The sequence below is a fragment of the Acyrthosiphon pisum genome, chromosome A1 (genome assembly GCF_005508785.2).
Source record: "Acyrthosiphon pisum isolate AL4f chromosome A1, pea_aphid_22Mar2018_4r6ur, whole genome shotgun sequence".
Lineage (NCBI taxonomy): Eukaryota > Metazoa > Arthropoda > Insecta > Hemiptera > Aphididae > Acyrthosiphon > Acyrthosiphon pisum.
Window position 1 is genome coordinate 152637441 of NC_042494.1, and position 16338 is coordinate 152653778.

At 27.4% G+C, this 16338-nt stretch overlaps 2 protein-coding genes across 5 annotated transcripts in view; both read right to left on the reverse strand.

Annotated features, from left to right (window-relative positions):
* Positions 1-273: 273 nt before the first annotated feature.
* LOC100163531 (osteopetrosis-associated transmembrane protein 1-like) lies at positions 274-1894 on the reverse strand. Its single transcript, NM_001293505.1, is given in 6 exon segments — positions 274-563; positions 658-826; positions 898-1109; positions 1191-1311; positions 1382-1544; positions 1656-1894. Coding segments are annotated over 6 exon segments (831 nt in total). The 5' UTR covers positions 1754-1894; the 3' UTR covers positions 274-495.
* A 2370-nt stretch (positions 1895-4264) lies between these two features.
* Positions 4265-16338, reverse strand: part of LOC100160811 — an 80083-nt gene continuing 68009 nt past the window's right edge. For 2 of the 4 annotated variants that reach the window (XM_029488603.1, XM_029488605.1), the window contains 11 exons: positions 9207-9323; positions 8887-9140; positions 8129-8297; positions 7587-7731; positions 7257-7422; positions 6815-7188; positions 6263-6440; positions 5928-6202; positions 5699-5867; positions 5265-5603; positions 4265-5187 (listed from right to left, as the gene is read on the reverse strand). In XM_029488603.1, the coding sequence (XP_029344463.1) occupies positions 4786-5187; positions 5265-5603; positions 5699-5867; positions 5928-6202; positions 6263-6440; positions 6815-7188; positions 7257-7422; positions 7587-7731; positions 8129-8297; positions 8887-9140; positions 9207-9323 (2588 nt within the window). In that variant the 3' untranslated portion in view covers positions 4265-4785. The remainder of the gene's footprint in view (positions 5188-5264; positions 5604-5698; positions 5868-5927; positions 6203-6262; positions 6441-6814; positions 7189-7256; positions 7423-7586; positions 7732-8128; positions 8298-8886; positions 9141-9206; positions 9324-16338) is intronic. The other 2 variants (XM_029488604.1, XM_029488606.1) reach the window with 2 other exon arrangements.

The window sequence follows — 16338 nt, forward strand, 5'->3', positions numbered from 1 at the left end:
CAGTATTTGGGTATTTTGAATGAACAAGTTAACAAAAAGTAAAATATTAGATCCGATTAAAATAAAGTATAACATGGTATAATTCTATAAAAATAAAACAACAATAATAATGTATTTAAGTTTTTTTCTTTTGTCTTATTTCCTTTTCTATTTCAATTGCTATGTCTACTACACATTTTATATTGTACTTTTATCATGTCAAATTTATATTCTGTACTTTGGGCTGCGGCCGTATTAAAACAAAATAAAATAAAAATAAAGTTACAATTTGTTTTCAGATGTAGGTTGAACATATATCATAATTGTATATTTTTATTTTTTATGTCTCATAATTTCCGAATATCACAGTTCACACTTAATATGATTAATTAACTTAACAATTATTGATTTTACATGAATAGACATATTATCTTACATAACATACTTGAGTCACAATATAATAAATATAATATACATTTTAAAAGTGCTGATAGTCCAATCAGCACTAACACTAACTTAGGATATGACAACGTAACCGGAAGTCGATGCTGCATTACTCGTAAATCTTTGATGCCAACGGTTTTCTACGAAATGAAGCAATGAATATTGTAAGTTAACCACAACATAAATCACTGTAAAATTAACTATTGTTTATTTAAATACTAATTAAATACTCACGTGATAATAATACATTTGATCTTTCCTGAGATATTAACCAATTGATAAAATAAAATAAAATAGGCAGTAAAAGTACAATAAATGAAATGACAAGTAATACCCATTCAGACTCATAGTTTGATTCATGACATTTCCATTTTAAACTCCAGTCACTTTGAGTGTTGTTGATCTACAATAAATCAGTGGTTAAAAATGAATTAACTTTCAAAATTAACTACTTAAATGACCAAAAACACTCACCAAATCAACGACATCCATACAAAATGTGTTATCATTTTTATGCTTATTATAGTAATTGGTTAAGTTTACATAGTATTGTTTGCAGTCAGCACAAAGTGATGTGTTTGAAAGTTTTGTGTTATTTATATGTTTGGATATACACTTATCTAAATTATCACCTCGTATCATCACTCCTCTTGTCTTGTCATTAAAAACAGTACCATTTAAACACACTATAATAATAAAATAAAAACTGGTTATATTACAAGTATGAACAATAGGTACTAGTCGTATTAACTATGTAAAGTACTGACATTTACAAGAAGCCTTTTCCCACATGTCCAACACATAGTTATAACTTGCATATACCACTTGTAAGCGATCAATATTAGTCAAAACTGCTCGACAGTCTACCTCACTATCGTTGTTATGTAACTGTTAAAGGGAGAAAAAATAACGGTTTATTTTATTAAACAACTCGTGTTTATTTCACAATTTTACAAACCTTTTGAATTTCCTCATATCTCTTGAATACTTGATTGAACTCATTTACGCATTTTTCGCATACAGTGATTGGTCGAGCATTAGTTACTACACATAGTGTGAACCTAGCCGTCTCGTTAGCAAATGATTGCAGAAGATTTTGACATCCGTCGGGCAATACATCTCTAGACCAAGAATTAAATGGACATCAAATCAGAATTCATTTGAAAATGATTTACTTAAAAATACTATTTACTATTCAGATCCCAAAAATAGATCATTAAATATGTACTTACATAGACATGGTTGACGATATGGACACATTTGACGCTAATGACTGTCGTGCGTTCAGATAAAACAAGTAAGTGTATAAAAAATGAACGATCTTGGCCATGTCGAATGATTTACAATAATATTGTTTTGTTAAAATATATCATCACCTTATGCGTTGTGCTTGTTTAAAATGTCCGCATTAATTGTCAAGAACGTCAGCATCAACTATCAAGCAAATTGGATGTACTTCATATACACTCTTGTCTCTTAAGTCTTTGTTAACTGAATCGCTACAAATAAGTAATAACGATAACAGTTATCGTTACTATCCTAAACTGTGCACTGTACTACAACTGTGTGAAAAGTATAGGTTCAACACAGAATAACACACAAAATAATAATAGGTATGTCCTTAAAACACGATTATAAAGAATTTTATAATCGTGCCTTAAAACAATAATATATTGATAGTACAAAAACAGATAAGACTTATCAAAATCGGACATGATTTATACGATTGATATATTTTTATGATCTAATATTTATATCCACAAAATGGTTTATGTACCACCACGGACTAAGATAGTATGGACTGGTATCGACATGGTTGGGGGCTAGCATAGACAAATACTGCACCGTATCAGCTATGTTTATAACAATTAACAATATTATTATTTATTACTTTACTAGCCTACCAAGCTCGCTGGGTATGACCCTGGACCCAAGGCTGGATTCAGAACCTATTGGGCACCGGGGTTGAAATTTCATATGGGCCCTTTTGACATAACATGCTTAACAAAGCCGATCGAATGCTCGATACGCTTGCAGGAACGTACATTCTTCTATTTCACAAATTGACAATTGCATTATAAAGTTATTAGGTAAATGTAATTTATGTCTATAATAAGTTACTCATTTTATTGAACTATTGAAGTATAACAAAAGTTAATACTTCGTATTTCATTAATTTAAATTCAAATTTTGATAATATATTTTAAATTTATTAACACTCATACTCCATTTACAACAATTATCAAACAAAAATATTAATTTATAAAACAAAAACCATTTTATTAAAAAAGAAATTTTTTTTTTGCTTTATTTGAAGCCAACTCTCTTAGTCCTTCATTTGAGTTTAATGATTTTAACAAATCATTCTCAGAATATAAAATCATTTGTATGTCTAAGTTTTCTTGGGTTTGACTGTTTATATACTTATTTTTTACTCTAGTTAATTTAGAAAAATCTCTCCGTACATAAATAACATTATTAACTATTGATGATGTTATTGATATCAATTAAAATATTAAATAACAGTAAAATGCGTCTTTTCTACCATAGTGCTTTTGTAGGTATTTACTATTTAGTTGTTTTTGTCGATAAAAAAAGTTTTAAAATATAGAAAAACTTTTCTTTAAAATCACTAAAAAAATGTGTATCAGCTTAAAATTGTTTGGGCCCCTTTTATTTTGGTACTTGAGAGGGCCCTGGGACTTTCGCCCTGGCTAGACCCCCCTGTGTTAGCTGAAAGTGGGTACCAATTTTGGAATCATTGAAATTAGAATTATAAAAGTAGCACTTGTCTTGTAAAATAATGATGGTAAATATGGTGGCCGGAGGTGATACGGCTCTTTGCTGGTTTCGTTCTGAAGGCAGGAACGTTAAAAATCTTCCATGGCACACGAAAATCGGTAATTAAATGATAGTTCCTTGGTTTATGTACGTTGTTTTTTAATCTGCAAAAAGTGTAAATTCGAAGACCATGTTGGAATGTCTAGCAAGTCAGTCAAATGGAGTAAAAATCGATTAACTTTCAAAATAGCAACCATAGGACAACTAGTTGTCTCGGGATCTTAATAACTAAAATAATTTATGAAAATATTCAAATTTCAAATATTTATAAAAAATGAGACATGAAAGTTTTTGCCGCAAAGTGTACATATTATAATGCAGGGGTGGCTAAACGGTCGATCTTGGACGATTTCTAAGTCTATCCCCTTGTTAGAATTTAATTATTATTCTTATGCATTTGTCATTTAGTAGATTCAGTTATTAAATACATATATTTCGGATTAACCTGTTAGTGTTAAATGGCATTTTTCACATGAAATTTATAAAAGCTGAGTAAGTTAAGCTTAGACTTAACCACGGAGTCTTGATATATGCAACGACACGCTCCTACATCAACAGTAAAATGTCAATACATTTTAAAATTATTTAGAAATTAAATGTGAAATACCCATTTTAGATAACTTAACACTTTAATTTTTTTATTTATATAAGTATGTTTATTACTAATATTAAATAATTTTTTTACATTATTCGATCCTAAAAGAAAAAATATACTTTCAGTAGATCTTAATCAAAAAAAGTTTGGCCACCCCTGATATAATGTACATCAATTATTTATTACCATACGGCATATACAAATACACTATAACATTTTAAAAATATTTAAATTAATTTGTGAACCTATCACACCTATTTTCACTTCTTAGTACAATAATTATAGTACATCGGTATTGAGTATTTACCACAGCCCAAGATAGTCAAGACTATATCCATTGATTTTTAGATAACCTGAAAAGTTATCATCTTATATTTAAGCAAGATATATAGTCAGTTATTTAAATTGAATTATTTATTTTATAACAAAAAAATGTACGAACTTTTATTGTAAAATCATATCTAAATTAAAGACAATTAATTTCAGTTTTAAAAATGAATCTATACGGCATGAGTTATTTTTCATAAAAAGTACATAGAACATAACTATTTATTAAAAAGTTCTTGAACCTAATTTTATTTAGGTTTGAATCAAAATTAATTTACTATACAATGAATAGCAAGAATTACATTTTCAAATTATAGATTTATATTATTTACAAAATGAAAAAAAAAATGAATTATAAATGAAATAAAATTATTACAATTAAAAATCTACTAAATGTATGATAACATTTATGCTTAATGATCAGTTATTATAATACATACAGAAAAACATAATACATATACATCATAACTAATAATTTAAATTGTTATTAAAATCTCCACCTTGAAGTACAAAAAAAAAATTTTCCTGGTCACAAAAAATAGAATTATATTGCAAAAGGTTTCTCATGTAAAGAAACAAATGAATACTATACATTTAATTTAAAGATCATTAAACTGTTCACTCAAATAAACTCTACCCGTTCCAGAAAAGGGAACTTTAATTACTTTCGTCTTAGCATCAGGCATCATAGTATCTAACAATTTCTCTAGAGCAGGAACTGAAATTATATCAACATTATCTGACTTGTCTCTTTCAGTATTAGGCTCATCTCCTGGTCGCTGTCGGGGCTTTCTTGTTCTGAGTATAGGTATATTGTTGGTTGTTTCTTTGGTATGGGATAATTCTAAATTATAACCAATAGTATGCTGGTTCTGTTGATATTGAGTTATGAATAAGTCTGTAACACGGAGTAACTCATGAGTCAATCCCCAAACCAAGTGTGTTAATGTATTGGAGAGTTTCTTGAGACAATCTATAAGATGACAGTTAGTAGTTGCGGACTTAAAAAAAAAAAAAATAGATTAATATTTATAAATAGATTTTATAAAATAATATAATACATAAGAAGTTTACATACTTGGCTCACATAAGCAGGGATAATCAGTAAAGCTTTAATACCGTCACATTTTTCCAATTCATCTTCGACATTATTACTGAATTCTATGTTTACCAATTCCAGAACATTGAGCTTTTCAAGACCTCTAATAACAGTAAAAACATCCCTTGCAGATTGATCCCATCTATTACAGCAATTTTCTAATCTCAATGTTTTCAAATTGACAAATCTTCTTAGTGACACGGCAAAATCCTTTGTTAAGCATTCGCAATCACCAATTTCAAGAAACTCAATATTATCAGTAATAGTATTCAAACTCTGATAGATATCTTTGGGAAATGCTTTGATAGAGGTTAATGACTAAATAATAATCATAAAAATAAAAGAGTAAATAAAATACTTTTCTTTCCTTAAATATTTTAATTATATATATAATTAATTATTACTAAACTTACAAATCTATTCAAATTTACTAAATTTTCAAATGATGGCAATGCTGTCAATTTTATTCCAGTTAAGCCTTTGAGCCGTAACTCTGTGAGCTTTGTCATTTGTCCCAAATATTTCAAGTTTAGGTACATTAAATCATTAAGACTTTTAGTCTCTTTCGTCATATTTGGATTTCTAAAAATAAAATTAATTATTGTAACTATTGAAAAAAATGGATTATATTTTCTTAATTACTTTATTGAAGTAGCATTAAGTGCTTCAATCTGAGGTAATGAGTAAATAATATCTTCAACTACACTGGCAGGACATCTATACAATTCAATGAATTTTAACTTTTGTGCTTTTTTCATTGCATTTGAAAATCGCAACCAAAAACTTTCGTAGTCTTCAACTTTAGAGGGTATCAACATACGTCTAGTGTCTAAAGTCTCGGTTCTTTGTTGATCAATTGAGTCTACAAACCTTTCCCAGTCATAGACCATAGAATTTTTTAAACGAACATTCTGCCACTAAAAATATTTAATAAATAAGTAAAAATACATTATATGACATTTTAAGATTATACTCACTAAGTATTTATTCATTGCAATCATATTCCAGGCAGTACATACTCTAGAAGCTGATAACAGCTCATGCGTTTTCAAATGTTTAAAAACATGCCTCAATGCTGTAGCCATGTAATTGAATGATTGCATGGATGTGAGAGGTGTTACAATTTCTCTTAAAGAACCATTCATTTCAGAATTCCTGTTAAATTTTAATAGTAAAAAAAAAAAAAATTAGGTTTATAATTATTTTATTGTTGAAAGCATTATAAATATTTATTTATGTTCTCGACCAGGCACATATAAAGACCACTAGCTTTAACATGCAAATTAAATTAGGCCTCAGAACATGTATGAAACAATTAGTAAATAACAAATAGGGGTTGAAAGGAATATAGGAATGCTGACTTTCTGCTCAAATCTGAAAACAAACACAATCAAATGATTAAAGTAGTAAAAAACCAACAATTATCATACACTCATTCATACAAATAAGACCAATGACCAACGCTACTGTGTGCCTGGTCCATTATTACATTCCCCTCAAAAGATAAGGAAGTTAAAATATTTACTTACTCATCCAGATTTTTAGGTTCTTGAATAACACAGGTCATCAAACTAGGTCCTCGTGTTTGTTTCATTTCATAAACATATTGCTCATGAAAACTACCATCAACCATTGTAGTTGTGTATACATTTCCTTGACAAATAACTGTATTAATTATATCAGAGTCACTATTATCACTATATTCATCAATTTCATATTGCGTTTCTTCAGTTTTAGAAATAGGTGTTCTATCAATAAAAAAATTAGGTGTGTCTGACGCTTGATGCACCTGTCGTATACGAATTGGTTCAACACGAAGTTGTTCTGTTTCAGTAGCGCCAACAACCACAGTATGAGAAGACTGTACACGTCTATTTCTTTGTCGCACAGTAGATCGACAGTTCTTAATAAAAAAAAAAGGAAAGTTTTATTGTTTTTAAAAAATAAAGAAAACTATATATAATCACTTACTATACATACATAACCAACAATTTTTAAATTAGCATTTAAATTGACACATGCTGGATGATAATAGACCAGACATTGAGCACACATTAAAGTGGCAGGTTCATCGTTATTCGGGCACCGTAGTCCACAAGGTGTCTGCATAATGACTTCACCATCTGATGTTGACAACCTATTTTTATCCATTCACGTATATGGTTTGATTGAGGAAGGATTATGAAGGAAGCATAAGGATAACAACCCCTTAATTTTGCATTACATTTGTGAAGCCAAATAATAAACTAATAAGCAAAAACTGTTTAAGCATTAACAATAAAAATAAAACCAATATGTTACCGTCTTTTAATTATTGAGTTATTTATATCAATTTTCTCAAGCTTTGGAGAAGAAACTTTTGGTGATGCACTAGATTGAATAGCTTGGCAGTCTTCAGATATGTATTCAGGTGTAGATGAAGATGTATTCATTGATTCTGAAATACCTAGGTGACAATGTAAAATGTCAGTTCTGTATTTAAATTGCACAATAACAAATAATTATTTCTCAGGTTAATAGGCAAATAAATACACAGGGAGTTCCACCAAATATGAAATTATATTGCATACAATATTTGAAAAATGTGAATTGTATTTTAATTAAGTATTTCACAAATAGATTGCCTTATGTGTGAATTTTAGAATATTACAATGAGATGCAGTATTATTTGAGATTATGCTAGTATACTAATTCACAACTGCAAGAGTCAATACCAATTATTTGAATTAGGTTTATTTAATAATTTATAAATATATATTAAGCGCTAAACAAATTTTTTATATGGTATATACTTAATTAAAATTGAATCCCCTATATTCATAATTCATATACATATACTTTACCTTTTTTAGATCTCAATCTAGAGGAGCTCTTAGCATTTTTAAAAACAATTTTCATTTTACTTGAAGACTTGTTGTTTTCATCATCTGACAATTCATAGTCAAATGAGGGCCGCTGTACAGGTGTCTTAGACTTTTTAGGTCTGACAGCAACACCAACAAAAGAGTCTTCCTAAAACCATAAAATGTATGAAGGGAAATTGAAAATTACTCAAGTAATATTTATTATATTTAAGTTTATATAATAATTGAAAAAAATAGCGATGACAAACTTATTTCCTAAACTTAAATCTTCTGCACTGGCAAAACTTTTAAAAATGTATTTAAAGATTTAAAAACATAATAAAAGTAAAATAAACCTTGACATTAAGTTGTAAGGGTTTTAATATTTAACAAAATATTTTCCAGTTATTACTTATTAAGTCTAATTAAGTTAATTATCAAATAACCAGACACTGTTAATGTGATATTAAAATGTGTCTGAGCTTGAAAAATAAATCCCATTATTCTTCTCTTTTACTTTAACATTATCAACTATTAAAACTATTTAAGATTAAGCATGAATTTTTCTCGGTTCAAAAATACTCAAAGTTTACGATACTTAAGGGTTCTCGGAATTAAAGAAAAAGCAGCGAGGAAATAAAAAATAATATACAAAGTAAAGCTGACAAACCTAAACGTGTTTTTTTATGTAAATTTTTATTAGACTATGGAATAACTTGCTACAATAGACAATAATAAATAAAAATTGTTTTCATTACTTTAGATAATTTAGAATTTGCATCTCTGATAATTTCTTTAGTTCGATCATTCATGCCAATTGGTTGTTTTAAAAATGTAAAACTTTCTATGGTTAGATCTTTAACAGATAAGATATCCAATTGTTCCTGAATTTCTCGTAATGATCTAAGTTTTCGGTTAGTTGGAGAATAATAGTATACATCACCACTTCTGTTTGCGCGATTAAGAATAGTAGATTCACCTGATGTTCTGTATACTAATTCTCGTTTCCAACCTAAAAATTATTAAACACAAATAAATAATAATACACAAAAATAGATCATTAATATAATTTACTTACCATGCTCAAATGGAAGTTTATAAATAGCATCACTGATATCAACATTATTTTTTCTACCCGTACTACGGCGTGTTTTAGTGTTAGAAGAGGTAAGGTTGAATGTTGGAGTAGTAAGTTCTAAAAATGTTAAAAATAAATAACTATTTGATAAAATTATTTTTTTAAAACTAATCATTATTCATTTAAAATAAACCCAGTACATATTATGAAACTCGTACTGAACCTAAAATATAATAGGTACTATTAACTTTTATAACATAAGATATATAGGGTATCAAATTAAACAAATACCATCTTAATATTCAATATTTATTTACATTAGTTGATAGTTAATTGTACAAAAATACTATGGTTGTAGTGCATACCTACAGATTTTTAATTTTTTGAACCCAACACCTAGTGAAATGTGTGCTGTAACAAATTTATATTCTTGAAAATGTCCTCAAGCCACACATCATTCTTATGTTTTTAAATACTAATGTTTAGCAATAAATAATGATATAAAATTTAAAAAAAGATAATTATATTGTTATTTTTTTATGTAGTATCAAGACCATTTGACCAAGACTTGCGTATCAAGTTTAACTACTTGATAATTACTTCCCTTAAAGATAATTTATATGGCACTATATAAGTATACAATAATAAAATTGTGGCATTTGATACCGGATATAATTGCATTAAAAATCTGTGAAAAACTGAGAAGTAAAAATCAAATATAATTGCAGTTAAAAATGCAACATAAAATTTATAAAATCACGTAAAAATCACAATATAATTATTTATTATTTTAATAAAATGAGAAAAAGATAATAGAGCATTATTATATTTTAGATATTATATAAAAATGAATATATAATGAACAATATTACAATTTCTCTGATACTTTTATTTTTAAATATTGAAATTTTAAGTTTATAAGTAGGGCTCGGAAGTTGATGCATCTTGCATTTTTTTTAGAACTTTTTAGACAGTGCTCTCCTGGCCACAAATGTGTTTCATTAGCATGTGTATCTGAATTTGTATCTGTAAGAATGTATCTTTATTTTGCTTTTTTTTGACATTTTTAGGTCATTTTTCCACATTTTTTAGTCATTTTTACTGATTTCACACTAGTTCACTTCTTATCGTTTTTTGTTGACCATTATGCCGATGACTTAAAACTTGGAAATTACCACAGACTAAGTTAGTACCTATCTGACTTTATCTCGCCGATTAGATTTGTCGTTGCCGTATTGTAATGAATATTATTATACTTACATTTTATTATTTTATTTCATTTTTTAAGGACATTTTTATCATATTTTAAGTAATTCGAAGCTTTGAAAAAGTTGTATAGAATTTTATAATAAAATAGAGTAAAATATTTTTAAAAAATTTATTTTTGTTAGTTTAAAACTAATATTTGCAATTTTTTAGGTTATTTTTAAAGGATATTTTTTTGTCATTTTTATGTTATATTTGCATTTTTTTTAGGTCATTTTTTATTGTTTTTAAGGTCATCAACTTCCGAGCCCTATTTATAAGTTAAGTAAAATGTCAACACAATATTTGTTTTTTTCTCAGACCCATTAGCATTTTTTTTTTTTTTTTTTTTTATTATATTAAACATACAATTTAATACATACAATTGAATAAAACAAAAAAATTATATACCTTCCATAAGCATAGCTTGTGTCGAAGGTATAGAGTTAACTATTTTATATAATATGTAATATGTAAATTTGCAATTTGATTTTAAGTGAATACATACTTATTATGAACATTACAATACAGTAAATTATTTCTTATAGATTAGGTTTTTAAAAGAAAAAAAAAGAAAACAGATAACAGAGCTTTCATTTACAGATATAAATAATTATTGATCTAGAGAAATAAACAACCATTTTACAACTAATGTTTTGGCATTAAAAATTTTACAGACAATGTTTTTTTTTGTAATTATAGGCATAGAATTAAAATAGGTTGGACCAAGGTAGTCCATGAATTTTTGACCATATGATTTTTTAAAATAAATAACTTTTGCATCATAAGCTACTGTTTCTCTTTTATTTAGATTTAACCAGTTATTTGAGTTATTTACTACCCATAAGATAGCAATTTTTTTGAATAGTAGGTCTACTGGTAATACATTAAATAATTTGAAATTAGTAAAAGTTGAACCTTCGAGAGTGGATTTGTGTAAACATACAAACTATTTGTCTTTGATTGTCTTTGATGATCAATGGTTTCAGTGCATTAGCTGAGAGACCTCCCCAAATTAATAGTCCATATTGTATTATTGCTTGGTATAGGGATAAATATATTGTACGAATTACATGCATTGGTAAAATCTTGCATAATTTATAAAAACTATGACTCAAAATACGAAGACGCATTAATAAATTATTTACATGCAGATTCCACCTCATGTGTTTATCAATTGCAGTTAAACCCAAATAACGTATACTTGAGACTCTATACATGGTTTTGCAAAGCTTATCATTGCACAAAATTATTGCTGTCACAAAAGTGTATCTTTAAATTATCGAAATGTTCTTCTTTGTTATTTACCGTGAAATTCACAAACATTGTTTTATTATAATTTATTGATGATAGCTTTCTATAATTTATGAACTCTACTACTTTTTTAAATTTTTTTGTTGCTTTTAAACGCACCTCATTCCAGGAGTCTCCTGAGAAGAGGAGACACGTGTCATCGGCATATGAGACGATAAGTCCCTCAATATATAGACTACAAATACTGTTAATATATAGGATAAATAGAATTGGGTCCAAAACACTACCTTGAGGAACACCGCAGTTTATATACATTTTATCTCCCGTAATACCATTTATTCTAACCATTTGCCTTCTATTTTGCAAGTAACTCCGAAACCAGTCTAAGCTTGATGATAGGTACGATACCAAAATTTAGCAAAATTTTTAAAAGTTCTAAATGATCCACCGTATCAAATGCTTTGGCCAAATCTACGAAAATCGCTAGAGCTTTTTTATTATTGTCCAGAGCATAATTTATAAAACGTGTTGCGCTATATAGAGCATTTTCTGTCCCTAGACCTGGTCTAAATCCAAATTGATTTTCAGATAAAAGTTTAAATTTTTCTAGATATCGTATAAGCCGATTTTTGATGATTTTCTCAAATATTTTAGAAAAATTACTCAGCATAGAAATTGGTCTGTAGTTATTTAAACAAGATTTGTCGCCTTTTTTAAATATAGGTTTAATTACTGCTAACTTGAATTCTTCTGGAAATATACTATTTTTGATACTTAGATTATATATATGTGTTAAAGGACCTATTATATCATTAACTACATGTTTTAATATTTTAATCGATACTCCATCACATCCAGCTGCAGTTTCGTCTTTAAGATTTATAAGAATATTATGAACATCTGAGTTAGTAACAATTTCAGTGAAACAATTGTTGAAGGAGACTCCAGATGTAGTCTCGTTGTATATCAATGTAGACTTAATAATATCATTTGATAGTGTTTTCCCTAAATTAGTAAAATAACTGTTAAATGTGTTTGAAACCATGTACGGGTCGTCACAAGTATTTATAACGTTATTATTCACTTTAACATGACTAATATCCTCCTTATTAGAAATATGCTTTCCTGTAATCTCATTTATTACTTTCCAAGTAAGTTTAGGGCTGTAAGATACTTTATTAAATTTATTTTTAAAATATGTATTTTTTGCTGCTCTTAATATTGATGTAAATTTATTTTTATATTTGTGATAATAAGAGACAAGTTTAGCATTATTTGGGTGTTTTTTTGCTTTTAAGGATAATTTTATTCTTGCTTATGGCGTACAGAGCATAGTAGCCTTGTGTCATCCATTCTTTTATCTTTTTATTTTTTGAGTTTTCCAATTTTCCAATTTTATTGTTGTTGAAGAATCTATTATTTGAGATACTTTATTTATGAAAATGTTTACACTGTTGTTTACATCACTTGAATTAAACACCTCAGTCCACATTTCATTTTTAAACTTTTCGTTTAATTTTTTTTTAATTTATTATTTTAACATTTTTATTAGTAACTTCCTTTTTTTTATTTTTTATTTCAATAGACATAATTGTGGAAAAATGATCAGTTATATTGGTCTGTATTACTCCAGCTTCTATTTTGAGGTTAAGATTTTTTTCATTTTTAAAAAAAATATGATCTAAACAAGAATGTTTCATTCCTACTGGAGTTCTAGTGTAGGTACACATTGATAAATGACTTAAATCCATTTTCTGACATAATATCTAGATATTTGTTATTTACATTATCCACACCAATTATGTTTAAGTTAACGTCCCCAATAATAATAATTTTTTCATTTGAAAAATTCAATGTGATAATTAAATTATTTAAAATAGTCAAAAATTCACGTTTGTTACCTGAAGGTGACCTATATAAACACAACAAACTTAGGGATAACTTATCAGTTTTTATAGTAACTTTTATAATATTAGCATCTATATATTCATATTCAGAAAAATTTACATTTAAACCATATTTCACATAAATAATGATACCATCATTTTGGTTTCTTTTAATTTTTGAATAATATGATTGATAACCAGGTATCAAAAATGTACAATAGTTTATATCATGCCATGTTTCTGTTAAACAGATTATATCTAAATTTATACAATTGGTATTATTCTGTAGGAACAGCAGAAATTCATCAAAATGACAACTTATACTTCTAATATTACAATGAAAAATGTTTAAAAACAGATTATCAACCAAGTTATATTTATTACAGAATTCCGAAACAGTGGCAAAATATTGTGTTTTATAATCCAGAAAGCGGTTTAATATATTTAAGTGATTCATAATTATTTGAAAAATTTGAAAACAAAAAATAAAATAAAATAAAGGGTTAGGAACTTAAATTTAATTCCATTTTTATAATATGTTAGATAGGTCAGTTTCTGCTTGTATAATAAAACCTTTAGAGGTTTCATTTTTTTTTTATATGCATTTTGTCATCTTTGAGCCACACAAATTTAAAATTTCTTTCTTTAGCAAACATTCTTATTTTATAAAATAAATTACTATTATATTTCGTGAGATAATTATTTATGAAAATACCTGTACCTCCCCAGCTTTCATTTATACTATTTGCATTAATTTTTTTCTTTTTTGCGAGATCCATTAGATTTTTTTTTTTGTTCAGCTGACATTAACTCAGCTACAATCTTCGTTGGCTTATTTGGTATTTTTGTACGTATGCGATAAGCCTTGACAACAGAAACCTGTTGATCCATTTTAGATGCAATTTCTTCAACTATTTGTTCACAGTTTTCTGTTTTTTATTCAGTTACTCCAATTATTTCTATATAATTGGAAATAGATTTTTGTTCTAGAGAATTTATCCGCAATGATAATAAATCACAATCCAATTGCAGTTTACGGTTATTTTCTCTTAGTTGTTTATTTTCCTCTTTTAGCTCTTTAACAGTATTTAATACCTCTCGAAGTTGTTTTCCAAAATCATCGAATTGATTGCTCATAAATTTGACAGAGGCAAATAGACTCTCCAAGGTTACATCCGTATTAACACTGTTGCCTGTTTTAACTTTGGAAATATCAGGTTTGCCGTTGTTAAATTTACATGAGACACATGAGAATTTTTCTTTGGTTGCAGCGTTTAGTTTTCTAAAGGCTGCCTCCCTAAAGCTGGCGCATGTATAATGTAAGTATTCCTTACAGGTGGAACATTTTAATTCATCACCAGTATAAATTTCGTCGTTACACACTGCACACAACATAATTTATCGAGTACTATGAACGAACGGTTGTATTATTAAATTGTTAATTAGACAATAAACACAGATAAGAGAGCTGACCGTAAATAACGACCACAATGTGAAAAATTTATTCAGAATTTCCTGTTAGTTATTCTTACAGTACCTAGTTGAAAATACAATGGTTGCAATATTTTTCTATATATTTGTAAAATATTTTTCTATACACTAGATAGTTAATCTAATATTAATAATTTGTGTTCGCGCGCAAAAGTATGTTTTATAAGAAAACTGCAGAAAATTACGCTCGTTAAGTGCTGCGCCCGTAAGCAGTGGCAGCGTTCGATACTAGGTGTTCATACCACCACCCCGCGCGCCTTAACGGCAGTACCGCACCATAGTCAAAACAGGTTTCCTATCGCAACCGAGGGCTCGTACGGCGTACATGGTTTATAAATAAACAGATAAGAAAATAATATTATTATATTATTTGTAACAAATATTATTTAATTTGGTTCGATTTTATATTTTGTACTCGTATCCCAATTTTATACAAATAAAAACTATAATTTTGTTCTCCAAGTAATACAGCTTATTGAAGTGATTTACAGTAAAAATACCTATTATAAAAATTGTAGAGTAGAATTTTTTTAACAATCGTAAGAAATCCGATTTTTGATGTCGTATTCCAATCGTTCAATATCGCATGGTAAATTAACAATTTTTTTTTTTACTTATAACGATTAATTATTTTACTAATTAATAAAAATATAAAAAATCTGCCTTCTTTCGATTGTTATAAAAGTTCTTCTCTACAACTTTTATAATAGGTATTTTTACTGTAAACTATTTTAATAAGCTGCATTACTTGAATTACAAAATCATGTTTTTATGCCATATTTTGTTCACTAGGGCGCCCTCCCTCTCCGTATCCGAATTTTATACAAATAAAAACTTTACTTTTGTTCTTCAAGTAATACGGCTTATTAAAGAGGTTTGCAGTAAAAATACCTATTATAAAAATTGTAGATTGGAACTTTTTTAACAATCGTAAGATATCTGATTTTTGATATTGTATTCCAATTGTCCAATATCGTATGGTAAAATAACAATTTTTTTTTTATTTTTTTATCGATTAATTATTTAACTTTTAAATATAAAAAATCGGGCTACTTACGATTGTTAAAAAAGTTCTTCTCTACAACTTTTATTATAGGTATTTTTACTGTGCAATATATAGCCCCGTATAATATGGGAGGTAAATATACAAATAATAATTATTTAATATAATTATTTAATACAAATTATTTATCAAAATAAAGTAAAATAGGTAATATAAAATGATAGAAAATTATTGTATTTTGTAATAATAACTA